General features: G+C 42.0%; 2 protein-coding genes across 6 annotated transcripts in view; one reads left to right on the forward strand and one right to left on the reverse strand.

The window, feature by feature from the left end:
• Nucleotides 1–4,295, forward strand: part of psmc5 (proteasome 26S subunit, ATPase 5) — a 36,999-nt gene extending 32,704 nt beyond the window's left edge. The window contains exons 12-13 of the mRNA XM_070864452.1: nucleotides 2,343–2,429; nucleotides 4,136–4,295. Coding sequence (XP_070720553.1) covers nucleotides 2,343–2,429; nucleotides 4,136–4,189 — 141 coding nt within the window. The 3' untranslated portion in view covers nucleotides 4,190–4,295. The remainder of the gene's footprint in view (nucleotides 1–2,342; nucleotides 2,430–4,135) is intronic.
• A 644-nt stretch (nucleotides 4,296–4,939) lies between these two features.
• Nucleotides 4,940–22,306, reverse strand: part of LOC139233851 (SWI/SNF-related matrix-associated actin-dependent regulator of chromatin subfamily D member 2-like) — a 47,887-nt gene continuing 30,520 nt past the window's right edge. For 4 of the 5 annotated variants that reach the window (XM_070864447.1, XM_070864451.1, XM_070864450.1 and 1 more), the window contains exons 11-13: nucleotides 16,862–16,984; nucleotides 14,242–14,343; nucleotides 4,940–9,887 (exon numbers count right to left, since the gene is read on the reverse strand). In XM_070864447.1, coding sequence (XP_070720548.1) covers nucleotides 9,834–9,887; nucleotides 14,242–14,343; nucleotides 16,862–16,984 — 279 coding nt within the window. In that variant the 3' untranslated portion in view covers nucleotides 4,940–9,833. The remainder of the gene's footprint in view (nucleotides 9,888–14,241; nucleotides 14,344–16,861; nucleotides 16,985–22,306) is intronic. The other variant, XM_070864448.1, reaches the window with a different exon arrangement.

The raw sequence follows: 22,306 nt of genomic DNA on the forward strand, positions 1-22,306 counted from the left end.
CATCTAACCTGTCTAACCCTGTCAGAATTTTAAACGTTTCTATGAGGTCCCCTCTCATTCTTCTGAACTCCAGTGAATACAAGCCCAGTTGATCCAGTCTTTCTTGATAGGTCAGTCCCGCCATCCCGGGAATCAGTCTGGTGAACCTTCGCTGCACTCCCTCAATAGCAAGAATGTCCTTCCTCAGGTTAGGAGACCAAAACTGTACACAGTACTCCAGGTGTGGCCTCACCAAGGCCCTGTACAACTGTAGCAACACCTCCCTGCCCCTGTACTCAAATCCCCTCGCTATGAAGGCCAACATGCCATTTGCTTTCTTAACCGCCTGCTGTACCTGCATGCCAGCCTTCAATGACTGATGTACCATGACACCCAGGTCTCTTTGCACCTCCCCTTTTCCTAATCTGTCACCATTCAGATAATAGTCTGTCTCTCTGTTTTTACCACCAAAGTGGATAACCTCACATTTATCCACATTATACTTCATCTGCCACGCATTTGCCCACTCACCTAACCTATCCAAGTCGCTCTGCAGCCTCATAGCATCCTCCTCGCAGCTCACACTGCCACCCAACTTAGTGTCATCCGCAAATTTGGAGATACTACATTTAATCCCCTCGTCTAAATCATTAATGTACAGTGTAAACAGCTGGGGCCCCAGCACAGAACCTTGCGGTACCCCACTAGTCACTGCCTGCCATTCTGAAAAGTCCCCATTTACTCCTACTCTTTGCTTCCTGTCTGACAACCAGTTCTCAATCCATGTCAGCACACTACCCCCAATCCCATGTGCTTTAACTTTGCACATTAATCTCTTATGTGGGACCTTGTCGAAAGCCTTCTGAAAGTCCAAATACACCACATCAACTGGTTCTCCCTTGTCCACTCTACTGGAAACATCCTCAAAAAATTCCAGAAGATTTGTCAAGCATGATTTCCCTTTCACAAATCCATGCTGACTTGGACCTATCATATCACCTCTTTCCAAATGCACTGCTATGACATCCTTAATAATTGATTCCATCATTTTACCCACTGCCGATGTCAGGCTGACCGGTCTATAATTCCCTGTTTTCTCTCTCCATCCTTTTTTAAAAAGTGGGGTTACATTGGCTACCCTCCACTCCATAGGAACTGATCCAGAGTCAATGGAATGTTGGAAAATGACTGTCAATGCATCCACTATTTCCAAGACCACCTCCTTAAGTACTCTGGGATGCAGTCCATCAATCCCATCAATTTCCTCAACACAATTTCCCGACTAATAAGGATTTCCCTCAGTTCCTCCTCCTTACTAGACCCTCCGACTCCTTTTATATCCGGAAGGTTGTTTGTGTCCTCCTCAGTGAATACCGAACCAAAGTACTTGTTCAGTTGGTCCGCCATTTCTTTGTTCCCCGTTATGACTTCCCCTGATTCCGACTGCAGGGGACCTATGTTTGTCTTTACTAACCTTTTTCTCTTTACATATCTATAGAAACTTTTGCAATCCGCCTTAATGTTCCCTGCAAGCTTCTTCTCGTACTCCATTTTCCCTGCCCTAATCAAACCCTTTGTCCTCCTCTGCTGAGTTCTAAATTTCTCCCAGTCCCTGGGTTCGCTACTATTTCTGGCCAATTTGTATGCCACTTCCTTGGCTTTAATACTATCCCTGATTTCCCTTGATAGCCACGGTTGAGCCACCTTCCCTTTTTTATTTTTACGCCAGACAGGAATGTACAATTGTTGTAGTTCATCCATGCGGTCTCGAAATGTCTGCCATTGCCCATCCACAGTCAACCCCTTCAGTATCATTCGCCAATCTATCCTAGCCAATTCACGCCTCATACCTTCAAAGTTACCCTTCTTTAAGTTCTGGACCATGGTCTCTGAATTAACTTTCATTCTCCATCCTAATACAGAATTCCACCATATTATGGTCACTCTTCCCCAAGGGGCCTCGCACAACGAGATTGGTAATTAATCCTCTCTCATTACACAACACCCAGTCTAAGATGGCCTCCCCCCTAGTTGGTTCCTCGACATATTGGTCTAAAAAACCATCCCTTATGCACTCCAGGAAATCCTCCTCCACCGTATTGCTTCCAGTTTGGTTAACCCAATCTATGTGCATATTAAAGTCACCCATTATAACTGCTGCACCTTTATTGCACGCACCCCTAATTTCATGTTTGGTGCCCTCCCCAACATCACTACTACTGTTTGGAGGTCTGTACACAACTCCCACTAACGTTTTTTGCCCTTTGGTATTCTGCAGCTCTACCCATATCCGCATTGTTGTGATTAACTGCTGTCTGCAGTATCAGTTGGGCCAATTTTTGAGATTTGCTTTTATTTTGCAGGGAGTATGCACCGAGGCTGGCATGTATGCCTTGAGAGAAAGGAGAGTTCATGTTACACAAGAAGACTTTGAAATGGCAGTGGCCAAGGTAAGATACTGTAAACATTGTACAAATCTGACCTGATAATCTTGTAAATTTTCTTGACCAAAAGCAATAATGTGTGCAAATTTTTCTCGTATGAAATCCATAAGCTTCATTGCAAAACTGTTCTATTTTAGATAGAATATTCAGACTTTATCATGTTGACATCAAATGAAATAGAGATACAAGTTGTGAATGTGAGACAGCCAACATGGAATCATATTGTGGCCAGGTGCTTGGGGATGACTGAGGGAATAAGCTGGCCTCCTATCTGGTTTGTTAGAACCATAGGGATTTGGACAGCAACCCAAAACTAATCCTATACCCTATAATCACCATGTTTCAAATATTGGTTCTATTTTCCCATAAAAGATGGTGGTTTCTGCATCAGTGACACCTTATGGCAAAACATTCCATGCACCAGAAATCTTCCTGTAAAGAAATTTCTCCTAATATATCTCCTCATTCAAGTAATTATTTTAAATTGATGACCTCCTCATTATTGATTCCCAAACCAGAAGAAATAGTCTTGTCATTCACTATCAAAATCCTTAATTTTAAAGATGTCTGTTAGATCATAATCTTCCCTGTTCCTGTGGAAATAATCTTAATATCTAGTCTGCCCTCATAACCACTAACATCATCCAGGTGAATCTATACTGTATGCTCTCTATGTTTAATGTACTTTCTATAATGGGGCACCTAAAACTACAAATGCGCTTTTTAAACTTATTTACTCTTGTACTCTTACAAGCTTTTTTATAAAACCCAAAGTGCTGTTGGCCTTTTTATATGGCTGTATTTGCCTGCACTTTGAGAATTTGAACCCCCTAGATCCACATCCTGCAGTGCCTTTCCATTGTATATTTCCCCTGGCCAAAATGTGTCTTTTTCTACATTAAACTTCACCTTCCACTTGCCTGTCCATTCTGTCAATTTGTCTGACTTGCTGAAGTCCTTCTCTCTCTCACTCACTCACACACACGCACGAACAAAAGTGCCCCCGGATACACATTTTCAGCCCTTCAATCTGAGCAACATCAATTTACACAAACTCTTTATTTACTGTCTGTCAACCAACTTTCTCTCCATGACTTTACACTCAATATTAATTTCTATGAACAAGTGCCAGAAACAAAAGCTGTCCTGAAGGAAGCTGTCTCTCGTGTTTTGCTGAAATACAGTAGGCAATATCTCTTTCTGACTTTCTGGGTATGAGAGAGGAACATAAGAATTTAGAAATGGGCCATATGGCCCTTCGAGTCTGCTCCACCATTCAATAAGATCATGGCTGGTCTTTGACCTCAACTCGTTTCCCGCCCGATCCCCGTATCCCTTGATTCCCCTAGAGTTCAAAAATCTAGCGATCTCCGCCTTGAATATACTCAACGACTGAACATCCACAGCCCTTTGAGGTAGAGAATTCCAAAAAAAAATCACAACCCTTTGGTAGTTGACATGTGACAGCCTCACCTATGTCTTGGTGGCCACTCCATGATCAGGGAAATTGACCCATGACAGCCCCTTTGGCATATCTAGAATTTTTCACTTAGTACATGTATTTTTTTCCAATAATGAAACAATTGTTCTGGTCTGTCTTTCGAATGCCATGTGTATTTGAGGGTTAATTCAATAAAGGTTGCTTTGATGGTCACTTAGTCACTATGAACAGCAGAGCATAACTATCAACAAATCCTTTTCCTTAATTGCAGGTTATGCAAAAGGACAGTGAAAAGAACATGTCCATCAAGAAGCTGTGGAAGTAAATGCACGCCGTGAGGTTGCAGTAGGCTGACTGTTGGGAGATTTTACTGTTTGAAAATATCAAATCATTGTAAGCTTTCCCATCTTTAATAAATGTTCATAAAACCACTCGAGACTCAATACTGTAAAATTATTAATTGTGTTCCTGGGAACTTGGTGGTCATTGCAACACATAATGAGTTAGTGTTTAGCGATCTCTGACGTGGGTTTCATTTGGTTCACCTGGATCAGGGGACCTGTGCGCTTGACATTTTAGGACCTTTTTTCGGGTTTCTAGTTTTAGGCGTGAACCAAATTTAACAATTCTTCGCTCTCGCCCCGCGAAAGCCGATGGTTGTTATGACTTCTATAAAACATTGAAAATGTGTTTTGTTTTTTTCTTCCCATGTACTCTGCCCAGCATTAGTCCATTAACCTACATTTTGCACCTTAAAACAATTTCTCTCAATTGTTTTACTTGGGTCAACGGCAATGAGGAGGAAGTGTTCATTCTATCTGTCAAATGACGATGGAACAGTAAGGCTCTAGATTTATTTGCGCCCAATATTACTCTTATTTTTAAATAGAAGTGATATAATCTGGGTGAAGCAGACTTTCTGCGGGAGTTTCGAGGTATTCCATCCAAAGAAACCCGCTAGAGCTTTTAGCTGAAGTTGTGGTAGGCGAACCCCTACAGAAATTACTGCTGTCTTTTTCACCCAATTCTATCCCATCCCCTTAAATAAGTAGTTGCGAAATAAATACGGCAGAGATCCGCTTTGTTTTGTTTTATTTTCAATGCAAAACCGCTACAGCGAGACTTGTACATTAGCTCTGGTACAAATGTGGTCCCAAATGGAACAGAAGCACCAAATTAAATTGTAACTATCTAAGCATTATAGTACCTGTCGAGCAGTGCCTGTAAAGTGGACCTCTGATGCTTTTTGTGTTGAAACTTCGTTCCAATGAGTTCCTATAAGCCAGTAACATTTTGTATTTTTTTTTAAACCCGCCTCTCCCTAAGGGCTTCAGAGTTCCCAGATCGAGTGCAGCCCATCAACCAGTTATGCGGTATTCTGCTGGTGCTTTACTGAAACCGCTACATAATAAAATGGTTGTAAAATCAGAACTTGGCTGCCTTGGTCACACTTGCTTTCCAGAACCAGAAGCCCTTTGGAATGGACGAGGGCTGAACCACCTCCTGTTACAAAGCTGTGCAATTTTCAAACTGGACTAAATTTATGCAGCATAAAATGCAATCTCCCAACAATGTTTCACTTTTTTTTACAAGCTATGAGGCAAGTAGCTAACCAATACAGGCATACTCTATATAAATATCCATATGTACCTTGGTCCTGCACACCACTGCATTGAATATAAAAGCATCAAAAACATTTAAAAATCTGTAAATATAAACGTGTAAAAGCATCACTTAACAGTCATTACACTATTGGCTGCATGCTGCATACAACAGGAAGAATGTCTCTTATTACAGTCGTATCATTTTCCAATTAGAAATGATCCTATACTGTTAGTTTTGAATGTTCTGGGCATGTAGCATAGATCCTAGCATCCCCATTTTGTGCTATAAAGCAACTGCACTTTAATTCTGAACTTGTTACTAGGAATGGAACCACTTATGGTCTGTTGGTACACTTCACCTGTCTATCTTGAAGTCCAGTTTCCAAATTATTCCTTGTATTCAGTCAGACTAATGGAAATGATTGCTGTGTTGCATCACAGCATTTCAGTGACTAGGTATTGCTAGTATGTCTACAGTGCGGCAGTAAAATAGAATAATAGATGCTTATTTCAGGCTCTGCAAATATTTTAATGTGGTTAAATCCTGAGCCAGTATGTAATCAAAAGTCAACTGACATATGATGGGAGTGTTTGTTTGTTCTATTCAGACTGCATTGCAGTGTGCTTCCTACTCAGCAAAAGAGCCTGCCCCTGTAACCTTAAAGCTGTTCACTTGGGGCCTCATTTATTCGAGAAAAATTTGGGCAAAGGGGTCTCTTTGAATTGAAAATGTTAAACATTTCCAATAATGGTCCTGCAGTGGCCCGTGCCCAAGATTTTCCACCTGCTAAGCTGAATGAGATTCAACAAGTTAGAATCTATTTCCACATTCTCTATCCCAGTACATTCAAACGGACTTTCTCTTTTAAGGTACGTTTATAACATTAGCAACAGCCTGAAACATTTGTGTGTCGGAGTACTAGGGAGGCTTCACCACCTGGCATCCTCGGTAGAGAAAAAGGTTAATGAACTTTGGTAATACCCCACTGCTTTGCGTCTTATGTGAGCTTGTATTACACGAGCCTGGTAGTACCACAAAGGTTTGGACTTGTGGAATCCAGTGGGTATCTAAGTGGAAGAGTGAACAGATTTTAGTATGTGACAATTCTGTTTTTGCATTCATATAATGGTGATAATGAAGCCTGATTCTTTTAACTAACATGTCTAAATTTAGCCTAATGTTTAGAATTATTCAAGTCTCAATTACTTCCTGCTCTGTGCTAAAATGGGGTTCAATCTCCCATCTGATCTCTATTTAGTTATACTTGCTGGAAGTGAAGGTGTGGATTTTGGGTGAGGAAAGGATTGGAATCGGCTGAGATGGTCTGTTAGCCACTTGATTGATGCAAAGAATGGCCACTTGAGTCGCCACTGGCGAAGGAAACCTACCCACAGGTTGCTCTCACGGAGAGTAGCAATAAGTGGTGGTGACTCTGCTAGAATTCTTAAGTGTGAGTGAAATTAATTGTGCTGACCTGCTTCTCTGATGCAACTACCTGCACTTGCTTTTGTTGAAAAAAAGCTAACAGAATAAATTAGATCAGCTCATAGTGCATGGCATACATGTTTCCTGAGATGCCCACAGTGTACTACAAACTGAATGGATCAAACATCCGGCAAATAAAATGCCTTGTGCACATTTGTATTTTGTGGAGTTTCGAATAAAAGTGCCTGTTCAATGTAAGGAGTTGCATTAGGAGCCTGATGATTAACCTGACTGAATAACTTAAGCTAGATCAGCTAGTATCCTTTGTTGGCCTGTATAATGTAGTATAGGTATAGCCAACAAGGGAAAACTAGCTGATTGTCCTATTAGGGATGATAATGGGTCCCAGGCTCAGTGTATGGTGTAGATTTGCAGTTTAATGTTGATTGCTTGTAATTCACGGTACACTGAATAAGAGACATTCCATTCCCTCCTGGTGCAGATACTCTGATACCTTTTATTGCCCAGCCACCTAACTAATCTCAATCTCAAAAGCTATTTCCCTGCATTTCAAAACCCGTTCTAAACTATTCCACACTCACACAGCAATCATTACTGTAAACCATTATAGCTAAAGCTTTGCAAAATCTGTAATTCAGATTTAACATTTAAATTTGCAGTCAGCAGTTTTTAATTAAAAAAAAAATGCAAGTTCTACCTGAAATATTCAACAGTCGCGTACCCTTAAAAACTTTATTTTCCTGAACTTTGAATTTTTTTTTTCCCATATATAAAAAAGCGATTGTACGATGCTATAGGAAAGCAGCTCCCTTTTTCTAAATACAACTTCCTAAGGAAATTGAATATTATCTCAATCCCAAAATTAAAAACTCTAAGGTTGGAATTGCAGCCTATCTGTATTCCTATTCAGGTCCTCTAATTATCATTTAGATCCAGCTCTTTGTGCAGATTTGCATTAATTTGTTTCGTAACAGGACCCAGGTTTTGGGCAAGGGTTTTGTAATTAAAGTAGATGCTCCATTTATTGAGCATTCAGGCTTTGGCTAGTGTATTCTAACTGCATTACTCTCCATATGGCTCTCGATTTGATTGACTTTGTTTTGATTATTCAGAAGCATAAAACAGGACATGAATTTGAAATTGAGTTGCACAGTCCTGAAATCAAGTTAAATGCTTATTAAAATTGGGTTGCTATAGTGCTTGCACTGTTGCTGACACTTTGATTGACGACATCAACTCTGTCCTCGGAGTCTGTTTCTAGTTTAAATTTACTCCGGTGACGAGCAGTTTTAAGGAAACAAACCCGTTTCACTGGTTCAACTTTTAGAAAATGTTTAAGTTGAATAAAAATATTAGTTTGAACTAATGAAAGACTTCTAAGGATATAAACTACAAGAGCATTTTTCATTCTTTTTCTCATCATGCTACTGTTGTGAACCCTCTCATTACAATTTGACTTTTTACAGTCGATATACACAAGTGTGTGTTTTGAAGGAAATTGGTGCTTGCTTTCTTGAACAAATGGGATTCTCCTCACAGCGGTGCCCTTAAAAGATTGCTGAATGACTTGTCAGAAACATTGCGCATGTATCTTTACGTATAACCCGACTATGTACATTTTTCCATTTAAACTAAAATTCAAGGCCCCATCCTGAATCTGGATTTCCTGAACTGCTCTATTAAATGACGTAGAGCTCATCCTGATTCCACAATGTCCACAAACAGGAAAGTGACTCAAAACAATTTGCTCAAGATGGTTTCTTTTCAGTGTTAACCATCGTAGCAAGCTTTGTGCAATTTCTGATACCAGTGCTTTCTTTGGGTTGGATGCAAATAATTCTTGCATGCAATGTGAATGATGTTTTAACACTGACAGAAATGTCCTTGTAAGAGACCAGTTCACAGGATATTGATAAAGTAAAGGCAGAGCCTGCAGCTCTCTAGAAACTGAGATATACTTTCCTGAAGGTAATGCAATCTGGATTGTGTCACTGCAAGGGGACAAACTGGGTATTATGCATCTTTATCGCTAATCTGATTGGGGGCAGTAGCCCATGTAATGGGATACATATTCTATTGCTATAGATTGAAATAATCCTTTCAGCAATGATATTCAGCTCCAATTCCAGTTTGCTAATCTATCTTTTGAAAGACCAAACTGATTACAACTGCAGAAGTTACAGGAGGGGATTGGAGTTTCACAGGATGACTCAGCCAGTGACATTTCTTGGATAAATACTCCCACAATACCCAGAAAAAAGATTCAAAAAATATTGTGTACACACTTTGGTAACTGCACAATCTCCCACGGCAACTTCAATCTTTGCAAGACTTTCAATGGGCAAACACACTGCAGCCTAGAAGTTACAAATGTGATATTAATTTGAGCACAAATTGTATTCATATGCCAATAATGCAAACACAAATTTCCAATAAGTCACTCAGCTGTACAATCTTTTTCATCTCAACACCAAAAAAATGTGCAAATCTCATGGCAGATTTGGGCCATGCCAGAGGCCTTTCAGTCAAATTAAGTTGTTGGGGTTATAAATAACTAAGTTGGGTGAACACCCTTGAATTGTCAAAGAATGGCTTTTAAAAAGATTCTTTTTCCAAGATCATTTGGTTGTGCTACAGTTGGTTTCTCTCTCAGCCCCTACTGCAGCAGAGGGGAGAGGATGTTACTGATATTAGATTATTGGATTTTTTATATATATATATTATATATATATATATATATTTTTTTTTTAAGTTAAGTTGAGACTTTTACGAAAATAGTGCTGGAATGTTCCCAATAAAGAGCAGTTTCCCTGCTGGTGACCTACAGTTCAACCTGGCGAGTTCTCTGACATCGAAGAAGCAGTGCAAGTAACGTACATGTTGAGCTCCAATTCTTTGGAAGGGAGGCAGTATTGTATCTAAGTAATACGGATTCCCAGTACTTGTTCCAGTTCTTGTCTGCGTTGCTGAACCTGCACAGAAAAAAGAGAGGCGACTTCAAGTTTTGAATGCTGTGGGCCTGATTTTATATAGCATTGCGTACATTTTGCTTTGTGCCGTTAGTAATAAAATTGCCACTGCCTCCCTCCAGTGGCTCAGTGGGACAGCACACTTGTCTCCGAGTCAGAAGGTTGTGGGTTCAAGTCCCACTCCAGGGACTTGAGCACAAAAAAATCTACACTGGCACTTCAGTGCTGCACTGTCAGAGGTACTGTCTTTTGGATGAGATGTTAAACAGAGATCCTGTCTCCTTGCAGGTGGCACTATTTCAAAGAAGAGCAGGGGAGTTATCGTCAATATTTATCCCTCAATCAACAGAACAAAAAACAGATTATCTGGTTGTAATCACGTTGCTGTTTGTGGAAGCTTGTTTGTGTGCAAATTGGCTGCCGCGTTTCCTACATTGCAACAGTGACCACACTCCCCCAAAATTATTTGTTGGCTGTAAAGTGCTTTGAGACGTCCGGTGGTCGTGAAAGGCGCTATATAAATCCAAGTCTTTCTCCTTCACCCGCCCCCACATCAATGTCCTGAAATGATGCTATGGGACACCAGCCTATGAACATTTCTGACATTATCTGAAACTTCCCTTTGTGGTGGGTTTGCAGAGCTGTTGGCTCATTTAAAATACCACTTCTGCAAAAACAGTGGAGTGTGAAACATGTTAGTGATTTTAAGGTCTTTTCTTTGGGTTGTACATCACTCATTGCTGGAGTTCTGGGCGGCTCGCCTGCTCCCGGGCCTCTGCCACTATACCGCCTCACATCATCTGCATGTGAGTGAGCAGCAGGAGGACAGGCAAAGAGCCTGGGCTTCCTACCTTGCCTCGCCTCGCCTCGCCCTGCTGAGGTGTCTGAGATCAGGATTGTGCAGGGGGGGGAAGAGAAAAGGTCAAAGTGACCATTGATCATGTTAAGAGTGCTCAATCCATCACTCAATGTCGGGAAAGCAGTATTAAAAAAAAATATATATATTTTTGGTAGATGCTCTTGAGGGCATTCCATGAGGGTCCTGACGTTCCAGGTCCCAAACTTCATTTTAGAGGGTGGAAGATGCCTGTGCGTGAATTATTCTACCGTGGCTGTTGCACACCACCTACCACACAAACTTGACAGAGCAAGGTCTTGGGCCAAGGGGACCCAAGACAAGCGGAGACCAGGCTCTGCGGCATAGGCCGAGCACAGGCGCGCACGCACACATTCCTCCTGACCCCCACCCTCCCTCCCTCCCTCCCTCCCTCAGGTCCTCTGCCCCTGGTTTTCAGAGATTGCAGTGTAGGTGAGCACATTAATCTTGGAGCAGCTTGTGAGTTTGAGGGTATTAACTGCACATTGGTAAATGATGAAAGCAAAATACTTTGCAGCAATGTTCCCTCTAACTTTTTTGCCGCCGCGTGGCCCCTCTAAAGGGGGCTGCACAGGCCGTTCAAAATACCGCGCATGTGCAGTTTTTGCATTGACAAACAGCTGCACGAGATCCCTGGAGCGCTGCAGGTAATGGTGCTCAGCAGGTCAGGCAGCATCTGTGGAGAGAGAAACAGAGTTGACTTTTCAGGTCGATGAACTTCCGTCAAACGTTTGGTAAATGACATGGGCTTGTACAGCAATCCAGCAGCTTTCATGGTCATCTTCTGAAGCCAGCCCACAAATGACCAGCTCAAACAGGCAGAATTGCGGTTTGGTACGGCATTTTTTTGAACCGGGTTCGTTCTGATCTTAAAGACAGAATTAGCTGCATTTCGTATGAAATCCACACGTATTGGGATACATTTCGCTCTTCCCTTCCTTGTTCAACCTATGACGATCAAGTCATTAAAGAGTCCCAATAATGAAAGCAACTGCAAAGTGGCACCTTTGTTCTCCACACACCAGGAGAAGGCTGTACGGAGCTAAAAACGACAAAAATAAGGACATTCTGAAAAGAATAGAAATGAATGTGAGACCCAAAGCCCGTGCAGCCTCGTAGACGGGATGCAAATGCTCCCCTGCTTGTGGCCTACAGAGATCCACAGCCAAAGGCCTCAGTGCTTATCTCTCATTGACATCTCTCCAAATCCCACTACAAAAAGAATTTGGATCCAAGCGAGGCTTTTACAGACAAGTTCTGACTGCCTTTGTTTCACTGTAGGGCACACTAAACTCACAAACCTAGCCCCGCCTCATCATCTACCTCCAGACTACAGCTGGAGCCGTCTTAAGTTTACACATCTCCAGATCAGCTAGCCAAACTTCCAGACCGCCTCAGAGAACAAGTGAGAAAAATGGAACGATGACAAAAGACTGCAGAGGAAAAGGGATAAAGGAGTATAGCACGTAGGATTAACTTTCCAAAGTAACTGCCTTAATTGTGCTTGAAGTTTGTGGCAGAGTGCTGTGATGCAGAGCTCTGTAAAAGGGTTAGGGATAGGGCGTACATTTGCACTTCCGATTCCCCAAACTCTCAGTCCTGGCTGTGCTACCTATTAGCTGCTGAGTAAACACCGGGCACTTCTGCAGAAGAGAAGAAAGAAATGAGATTAAGTCAGCCCCTAGCCATTGTTCTTCACTTGAAAAGCTATGTCTGTTGTCAACTAGGGAAACGAGGGAGCAGAAAATAAACCCTCGTAAAATGTGGCACAATAACTTGTATTTATATAGCGCCTAGAACGTAATAAAACGTCCCAAGGCACTTCACAGGAGTATTATAGGACAAAGAAAAAATGGACATCAAGCCACAGCAGGAGAAGTTAGGCAGATGACCAAAAGCTTGGTCAAAGAGGTAGGTTTTAAGGAGCATCTTACAGGAGGAAAGAGAGGTAGCGAGGCGGAGAGGTTTAGGCGGGGAGTTCCAGAGCTTGGGGCCCAGGCAACAGAAGGCACGGCCACCGATGGTTGAGCGATTATAATCAGGGATGCTCAAGAGGGCAGAATTAGATTGGTGCAGATATTTCGAGGGGTTGTGGGACTGGAAGAGATTACAGATAGAGAGGGGCGAGGCCATGGAGGGACTGGAAAACAAGGATGAGAATTTTGAAATCGAGGCGTTGCTTAACCGGAAGCTAATGTAAGTGAGCAAGCACAGGGGTGATGGGTGAGCGGTACTTGGTGCGAGTTAGGACACGAGCAAGCCGAGTTTTGGATGACCTCAAGTTTACGTAGGATAGAATGAGAGAGGCCAGCCAGGAGTGCGTTGAAATTGTCAAGTTTAGAGGTAACAAAGGCATGGATGAGGGCTTCAGCAGCAGATGAGCTGAGGCGTGGCGGAAACAGGCGATGTTACAGAGCTGGAAATAGGCGGTCTTAGTTATGCTGGGAATGTGTGGCTGGAAGCTGATTTCAGGGTCAAATACGACATCAAGATTGCGAACAGTGTGGTTCAGCCTCAGACAAATGTTAGGGAGAGGGATGAAGGAAACAACTGACTATACCTAGTCCAATCTTCTCTCTCACCTCCCCCCACTTAAAAAATACCAGGTTTTGCATGCTCTTTAAAACCTGACAGTAGGATTTTGGTTCACAAATTTCGAAGCGTAAAAGTCCTTTAAACCGGGGTGCCTGAACTGTGACCTGAGCCTTGGCACCTGGTCCTTGGACTCCAGACAACACAGCTCCTATTTCATCAGTCCAGTTCTGAAGAAAGGCCATCGACCTGAAACGTTAACTGTTTCTCTCTTCACAGATGCTGCCTGACCCGCTAAGTGTTTCCAGCATTTTCTGTTTTTATTTCAGATTTCCAGCATCCGCTGTATTTTCCTTTTGTTTCAATCCTATCTGTGCTTATTTCTTATTTGCTGGTTTGCCTTGTTTGAATTTTGTGGATCTGGAGATTTGGAAAGTGTTGTTCGTAGCACTGTTGATGGACAACGCGGGCCCAGGGGCAGCACGGGCCAGCCCACACTGCGATTATGTGTGTGCCCTAGGTCTGTGCAGCAGAGCTGGTCTCCAGTCGTCTTGGGTAATCCTTGCCACTGGACCAAGACCTGGCTCTGTCAAGCCCGTGTGGTGGCTGGTGTACAACGGCCACCCCACGTTAAAAAAATCCACACACAGGCATCTTCCACCCTTCAACATGTAGTTCGGGACCTGGAATATTAGGCCGTTCATTGAAACACCTGTGAACTCATCCCTTTTTGGTGTGGAAGCAAGTCATCCTCGATTCGAGGGACCGTCTATGATGATGATGACGACTCAATACTAAATCGGAACACAGTCAGCAACTTAAGGTGTATGCAAAGTAATGGGAACATGTATTTCACTTTAACTGTGATCCATGCGGCTCCACAGTGTGCATCTTTACAACCCACAAAGACAAAAAGCATGGCCATCCCTGTAGAAAGTACCCCAGTACCTTTGAGAAGATGAATCTTCCGACCCCTTCCTGTGTCCATGGCTCATGGTAAAACTCAGCCCGTCTCTCTTCCTCTGGGTTTCCAATAACATCAGTCATAACCTGGATCCAATTCAAAGCATAATTGAATAAAGAATCTTGGAACATCAAGTGTCAAAATGAACGAATTACAATGTGACCAAGCTAGAATTGTATTTATGAGGGAATAGTCTGAATTTAAAACATCATCAAAAGCAAGATTCCAACACCACAAAAATGTTCTGGTCAGATACACCCCTTTCCCGAGAAGTGTCAAAACCAAGAAGAGAGTCCTGTGTGCCTACACAGCTGGGGCTGCCTGCCTCCCTAGGATCATTCCAAGTTTACTTGTGCAAGTAGATTTCAATAAAGTTATTACTATAATCCCACAAGTCGGAATTAAGTGAAGCTACAAGTTGCTTGATTTTTTTTGAGGAATATCTTACTTAATACATGGTTACACTGTGGCGTTTACCCCTTTAACCAGAGTGGAAAAGGATTTGTATTCGGGCTAATAAAATCTTGTGGGGGGAAAACAAACATAACACTTTTATGCCTAATACTTTGCAGGCTACTCAGCCTCAAAGATCCTCACCAGGGTACAGTGGCCCTTTAGTTACACCTTGCACAGTTGCATCGCCTGTCATTTAACCCTCTGTGATGGTTGCAGTGGTGTTTAAGATAACTGGGTTAATACCTCTACTGCAAAAGTGGGGAGAGGCGTGGCAGGCTTTGCACTTGCTGCACTCTTGTGCCAGTACTCCACCACATAATTGCAGAGCCCGTGTCTTTCAAAGTGGTTTCTATAAAGATAATTAAGGTAATCCTATACAGTACTTCCTTTCTGTTATAACACTTTACACACTGTTATTTGCTGAAGGCGGTTTATAAAAAGCCAGAACAAGACATCACCTGTGGATGACTAAGTCAGGATCAGCCCATGTTTCTGCTAGACACTGATAACTACTCAACCACGCAGGCTAGAGCTTTGGGGGGGGGGAGGGGGCGGGTGGTACATTTCAACTTAATACAAGAACATAAGAAATAGGAGCAGGCCCTATGGCCCTTCGAGCCTGCTCCGCCATTCAATAAGATCATGTCTAATCATCGACCTCAACTCCACCTTCCCGCCCGATCTCCATAGCCCTTGATTCCCCCTAGACTCCAAAATAACTTGCGAGTTTCTTCTCGACTCTATGGGACCTATTTACTGATCTACTGATACGTCAGTTCTAGACAGTTTAAGAACTGGTGAGAATCCTGTCTGAATGGCTAAGTGTCAAGAACACTCAAATTTACCCAGCGACAATTCTCATTTGCATAATTATTCACATAACCAGGTGTAGATTGGGACACAAAACCCTCCCAAATGACAGATTTAGTTCAGAAATGTTATATAATAGCTTCAACTAAAGAAAATACTGAAATATTGAAATATTTTTATTTTTTCCAGGCAATGACTTGTTTAAGTATTTTTCACCTGCTTACATTAAGGTGTGGGCTGTTCTAATTCTCTCTGGGTATTGAAGTGAATCAAAGCTCTGGGAACACCTTTGAAATGTAACACTAAGGTTGTGTGGCAAATGAAAAGTCTTTAATTATACATTTAAGTGGAAAAGTCAGGCTAGTTGAACCAGACAGCTTAAATTTAAATCTTTTTAAAACACAAATATTTTAAATAATCCACTAGGTAAGGCAGCAGTGTCAAAGATATTTATTTGGGGAAAACAGAAGGTGGTGGCTTGTTAGAGAGTTGGATGTGTTTTGAGGGGCTGAATTACTGCTGCTTATCCTTGACTGTTCTCATGAATGATGCCAGAAATGCGAGGTTATACATATCAGGAAAGGATGAACAGGCTGGGTCTCTTTTCTCTTGAAAAAAGGCTGAGGGATGACCTTTAAAATTATGAAAAGTTTTGATAGAGTGGATACAGAGAGTGTTTCCACTTGTGGGGAAGAGCATAACTAGAGGCCATCAATATAAGATAGTCACCAAGAAATCCAATAGGGAATTCAGAAGAAAATTCTTTACTCAAAGAGTGGTGAGAATGTGCAACTCGCGACCACAGGGAGTGGTTAAGGCAAATTGCATAGATGCATTTAAGGGGAGGCGAGACAAGCATATGAGGGAGAAGGGAATAGAGGGTTATGCTGATAGATTTAGATCAGGAATGTCGGGAGGAGGCTCGAGTGGAGCATAAATGCCGGCATGGATTGGTTGGGCCAAATGGCCTGTTTCTGTGCCATATATCCTATGTAATCCTATTAATGCCTAACCCAATGTCAGCACCAAGCACTCACACTTCAAACACCGAAAAGCTTAGAAGAAGTTACTTTTTTATGTCTTTAATCTTCTTAATCTAGATTATTTTGGTGCTCATATTTTAGATCACTCTCGTTGGTATATCCCAACTTCCTGTACCTTCAAAAGTCTCCTCGGCTGGAGATCTAGGTGTGCTTTCACCAACGTGTCCAGGAAACAAACAGCAAACCCTTGGTAATTGCTTTTAGTTACAGGTCTTACACTATGTCTTCATAAGGTCTCAATAAGTCACAGCCGGAGCTGTAAAAGGCATCTTCTTGCCAATGTTGACATCCTTACCTTGTAGTCTCGACACTGTGACTTTATCCAGTCCTGGATGAACTCCTGAGGACGGTTGCTGAAGCTCAGCATGAAGTCACGTTGAATCTTCAACTGATTGATAGATTCAATCGTGTCATGAATCTAGAAAACAGCACATCCGCTTATTATTTTTTCAATACACTTTTAGAATCTTCACAGTACCATCAGAACATCTGATCAAACTCGAGCAAAGCATTTTTAATTTACGTCACTACGGGATAACGGGAAGGCCATTTAAGACAGAGAAGAAGAGGAATTTCTTCACTCAGAGGGTTGTGAATCTTTGGATTTCTCAGCCCCAGCGGGCTGTGAATGCTGAGTCTCTGAGTATATTCAAGGCTGATATAGATAAATTTTTGGACTCCAGGGGAAATCAAGGGATATGGAGATCAGGCAGGCAAATGGAGTTGAGGTCGAAGATCAGCCATGATCTTATTGAATGCTCGATGGGCCTTAGGGTCTAACTCCTGCTCCTATTTCTTATGTTCTTATGCGTGTGGAAGTCAGCAAGTTTCATTTTTGCCCGTCTCTTGCAGTATAATGTTGAATGTAAGAGCAGAGACAGGGTACAAGAAAATGCCACTGAGCTTCTTCCAGCAGACAATATACATTCTACACTTCAATTTACAGTAGTCAACCTGGCCAACCGATTTCCACGGTCCTAACAGGGCAGGAGCACAGTGTTCCACAGGATATCCGACTAACCTGCGTCTACACTTACCTTGCTAAACTGCAGTCCTTTTTCCTGAGAGAAATGTGACAACTTCCTTTTTAAAGGGTTAATTGTCATGGCGGTAACTATCAACGGAAATTTGTTCCACAAATCTGGTAGAAAAGAATTCTTCTGGCCTTAAGTCTTTCTTGAATTAACCAATTTTATCCGTCTTTTTTTAGATCATGGTTAACAGCATTGGTATTTTTCATAGGTACAAGAACCACTTTAATGTAAAAATCTGAATTATTTTAATAACGCATCATAATAGATGAGTGATCAAAATAAAGGTCTTGAACTGAACTTTATTGCTAAGATTTTCAAATTGTAGACTGTACAGCACCATGATTAATGATTTAGACGAGGGGATTAAATGTAGTATCTCCAAATTTGCGCATGACACTAAGTTGGGTGGCAGTGTGAGCTGCGAGGAGGATGCTATGAGGCTGCAGAGCGACTTGGATAGGTTAGGTGAGTGGGCAAATGCATGGCAGATGAAGTATAATGTGGATAAATGTGAGGTTTTCCACTTTGGTGGTAAAACAGAGAGACAGACTATTATCTGAATGGTGACAGATTAAGAAAAGGGGAGGTGCAACGAGACCTGGGTGTCATGGTACATCAGTCATTGAAGGTTGGCATGCAGGTACAGCAGGCAATTAAGAAAGCAAATGGCATGTTGGCCTTCATAGCGAGGGGATTTGAGTACAGGGGCAGGGAGGTGTTACTACAGTTGTACAGGGCCTTGGTGAGGCCACACCTGGAGTATTGTGTAGTTTTGGTCTCCTAACTTGAGGAAGGACATTCTTGCTATTGAGGGAGTGCAGCGAAGGTTCACCAGACTGATTCCCGGGATGACAGGACTGACACATCAAGAAAGACTGGATCAACTGGGCTTGTATTCACTGGAGTTCAGAAGAATGAGAGATGATCTCATAGAAACTTTTAAAATTCTGACGGGTTTAGACAGGTTAGATGCAGGAAGAATGTTCCCAATGTTGGGGAAGTCCAGAACCAGGGGTCACAGTCTAAGGATAAGGGGTGAGCCATTTAGGACCGAGATGAGGAGAAACTTCTTCACCCAGAGAGTGGTGAACCTGTGGAATTCTCTACCACAGAAAGCTGTTGAGGGCAATTCACTAAATATATTCAAAAAGGAGTTACCCCTTGATCCCCCTTACTACTAGGGGGATCAAGGGGTATGGCGAGAAAGCAGGAATGGGGTACTGAAGTTGTTTGTTCAGCCATGAACTCATTGAATGGCGGTGCAGGCTCGAAGGGCCGAATGGCCTACTCCTGCACCTATTTTCTATGTTTCTATGAAGTAAAAAATATAAGGAATGTCATGGATCAGATAAGACCTTTAAGCCCACTGAGGTTCATCCCGATGGTATACTAACTCTTACGTTGTCACATCAAACCGTATTCTGAATGACTGTTACTTCTGTCTCGTTCATATTGCTTGGTAAATTACGGCAAACATTTATCATTCCTGATTTAAAGAAATGTACGTCTTCCTGACATCTGCTTTAAACTTATTTTTCACCAATTTACATTTATCTCCTCTGGTCCAACTTTGCTGACTTACCCTGAAGTAATAATCTGGGTTTATACGCTGATCTATACATGTTTCTATTTTATATACCCGTCTTTCCACACTGCAAAACTTAAGCTTCTCTAATCTTTCCTCGGAGCTCATCTGCTGGAATCAGTCATGTTGCTTTTTTTGGGCACGTATATCTTCTTTGTGGCATGGTGGCCAAAACTGAATACAAAGAAGAGTGACCCAACCAAGAAACCACCTCTAAAAACATTGTTGTGCACTCATGTCTGGCTGTGCAAGATCCTGAAGGAAGAAAACTATTGTACAAAGAATCACAACCATGCCATCAATGTGCCCTCCTGTAAAAACCTTGTTGAGAAAATATACCAATATTATATCAAAATGAAAATCAGCGATTTTTCTTTTGCAAAATATTTTTTGAAAAACCTTTTATACCTCGGCCATTAATTGGTAAACGCGTGCCACTTCTTCCGTTTTCATTTGTAATTGGCTTATTTGTGAAGAGCGGTTCCTTGAGGTATCAGTTATTTATACAAAAGCAGCACGTTCCAGAGGCTCTGTGGGAAGGTTTGCAGCCTGCACTGGAAATGGCAGCCTGACTTTTCAGTTGTTGATGCTGGTGGATCTTGTGTGTAATTCCATCATTTTCTGTTTCTGTTAGAGATTACACTGCCTCGCACCGCATGGTCCGAGGCAATCATGGCCAGAATGATTCCGGTGAGCTCCTGGCCTCTATACCTTGGCATGAAAGCAAGCCAGATCTCCTCAAGTAAACACGAAAAATAAACCCAGCTCAACTCGTCCACCTTCGCACAGCTACCCCTACATACCAATGTTCATAATCATTTTCATATAAATACTGACTTGATAATTTATCGGGCAGCGGAAAAAAAGATCAAAGCCACTGAAACGGCTGATGGTAAATCAACTGAACGACAAGAATGTGGTGTCAGCAATAGACAGACTGCAGTAGCACAGTCTCTAAATGCTGTGCCCTTTGGGCACTTACAACCTAGATCTCTGTGAATCCACTGGACCACAGTTCTGCACTAATTGAGTCATGCCACTCACAACAGGCCATTCGAGAGAGCTGTCATTGGAAACGCAAAGTCCTGAGGGCACTGTCAATTTACACTCTTTCCTTCTCTATCACGCCACCAAATTAGAAGGCGATCAGCACTCTGTTTAGAAATTCAATCATTTAATAAAGATTCTTTCATATCTTTCAAAAAAAATCCCTGACTCACTCACTCACAATGAGAAAATATGGAAGGGGTGTGAGTGTTTCCAGTGAGGCAAATCAGAAGGGGCAGGGATGCTGAAATCGATAAGGAATGGAGGCAGAGGTCAGGACAGAGACTGGATTTAGCTCTGCCTGTGGCAGTCCAGGAATGTTTTTTTAATTATTTGTTCCTGGGATGTAGGAGTCGCTGACAAGGCCAGCATTTATTGCCCATCCCTAATTGCCTTTAAGATGGTGGTGAGCCACCTTCTTGAACCGCTGCAGTCCACATGGTGAAGGTACTCCCACAGTGCTGTTAGGGAAGGAGTTCCAGAATCGTGACCCAGTGTTATAACAACATAAGAAGTACGAGCTGGAGCGGGAGTAGGCCATTCGGCCCCTCGAGACTGCTCCGCCATTCAATAAGATCATGGCTGATCTTCTACCTCAACTCTACTTTCCTGCATTATCCCGATTCCCTTAATATCCAAATATCTATCGATCTCGGTCTTGAATATTCAAGATTCAACGACAGCCTCCACAGCCTATTGATGGAACGGGTGATATATTTCCAAGTCAGGATAGTGTGTGACTTGGAGGAGAACTTGCAGGTGATGGTGCTCCTGCTGTCCTTGTCCTTCTACCGAAGAAAGAAATTAAATGCACAATCTGTCGCGATCCAATTCTCCATTCTTTTAATTTAATCCTAATGCCAGTTCTCATCATCAATCTCAATTACACTATAGTGATTAACAAACTGGATCAATTCCCCACTTAACTACCTCGAATGAAAACAAGTTCAATGTTGCAAGTTTTCCTCGTTATATTTCTGTAAACTTTCAACAATATATCAATATCCAATTAAAGGGAGGGTGCCCAGAATTAGCAAAATATTCCAAATGCATTTTTTTTTAACCTGAGTTGCATAGGGTTAAAATAACCAAGTTTAGTTTCTAATCACATTTCCACAAGGTGCATCTCAATAAACAACTAGCCTTGCTAACAACAGGATAACATCGATGACATATTTTCAGTGGAAGGTCTCATAGCTAAACCCTTTTGCTTTACACCTTTGCTAATGGACACCCATTTATTGAGCACTTTTTTCCTGCTCTACCTTATATGTATATACCCACAGTGTCAGCTGTGGCTCAGTGGGTAGCACACTTGCCTCGGAGTCAGAAGGTTGCGGGTTCAAGTCCCACTCCAGGGATTTGAGCACATAAATCTAGGCTGACACTCCAGTGCAGTGCTGAGGGAGTGCTACACTGTCAGAAGTGCCGTCTCTCCATGAGATCCACGGTCTGCTCTCTCAAGTGGACATAAAAGATCCCATGGCACTATTTAGAAGAAGAGCAGGGCAGTTATCCGCGGTGTCCTGGCGAATATTTAGCCTTCAATCTACATTAAAAAAAACAGATTATCTGGTCATTATCACATTGCTGTTTGTGGGAGTTTGCTGTGCGCAAATTGGCTGCCACATTACAACAGTGACTACACTTCAAAAGTATTTCATTGGCTGTAAAGCGCTTTCGAGAAAGGCTTTACAGGGTATATAAATGCAAGTCTTTCTTTCCTAAATTTAATCTGCCATTTCTTAATCCACCGAATTATCCAGCTTACTTTGAGTGGTATCAATCTCCCCTGCACTACAGGTGGCTGCACTTTTTGTGTCTTTGTATATCATTTAAAAATTATGTAAATACCAGAGGAGACTCTGTGAAACTTTACTAGTTACTAGCCCCAAATAGTCATTATCTCCTGCTTTCGATTCCGGTCAATTTTCAATCCTGTTTGCTAATCTACTGTTGAGTTCATAAACCTTTATCTTCAAAAGTTTACGGTGCAGAACTTTTTATCAAGCGGCTTCTGAAAATCCAAGTCAATTCTATCCACTGGATAGCCTTTCTCCATAATAATGGTTAT

The sequence above is a fragment of the Pristiophorus japonicus genome, chromosome 21 (genome assembly GCF_044704955.1).
Source record: "Pristiophorus japonicus isolate sPriJap1 chromosome 21, sPriJap1.hap1, whole genome shotgun sequence".
In the NCBI taxonomy this organism is placed as follows: Eukaryota; Metazoa; Chordata; class Chondrichthyes; family Pristiophoridae; genus Pristiophorus; species Pristiophorus japonicus.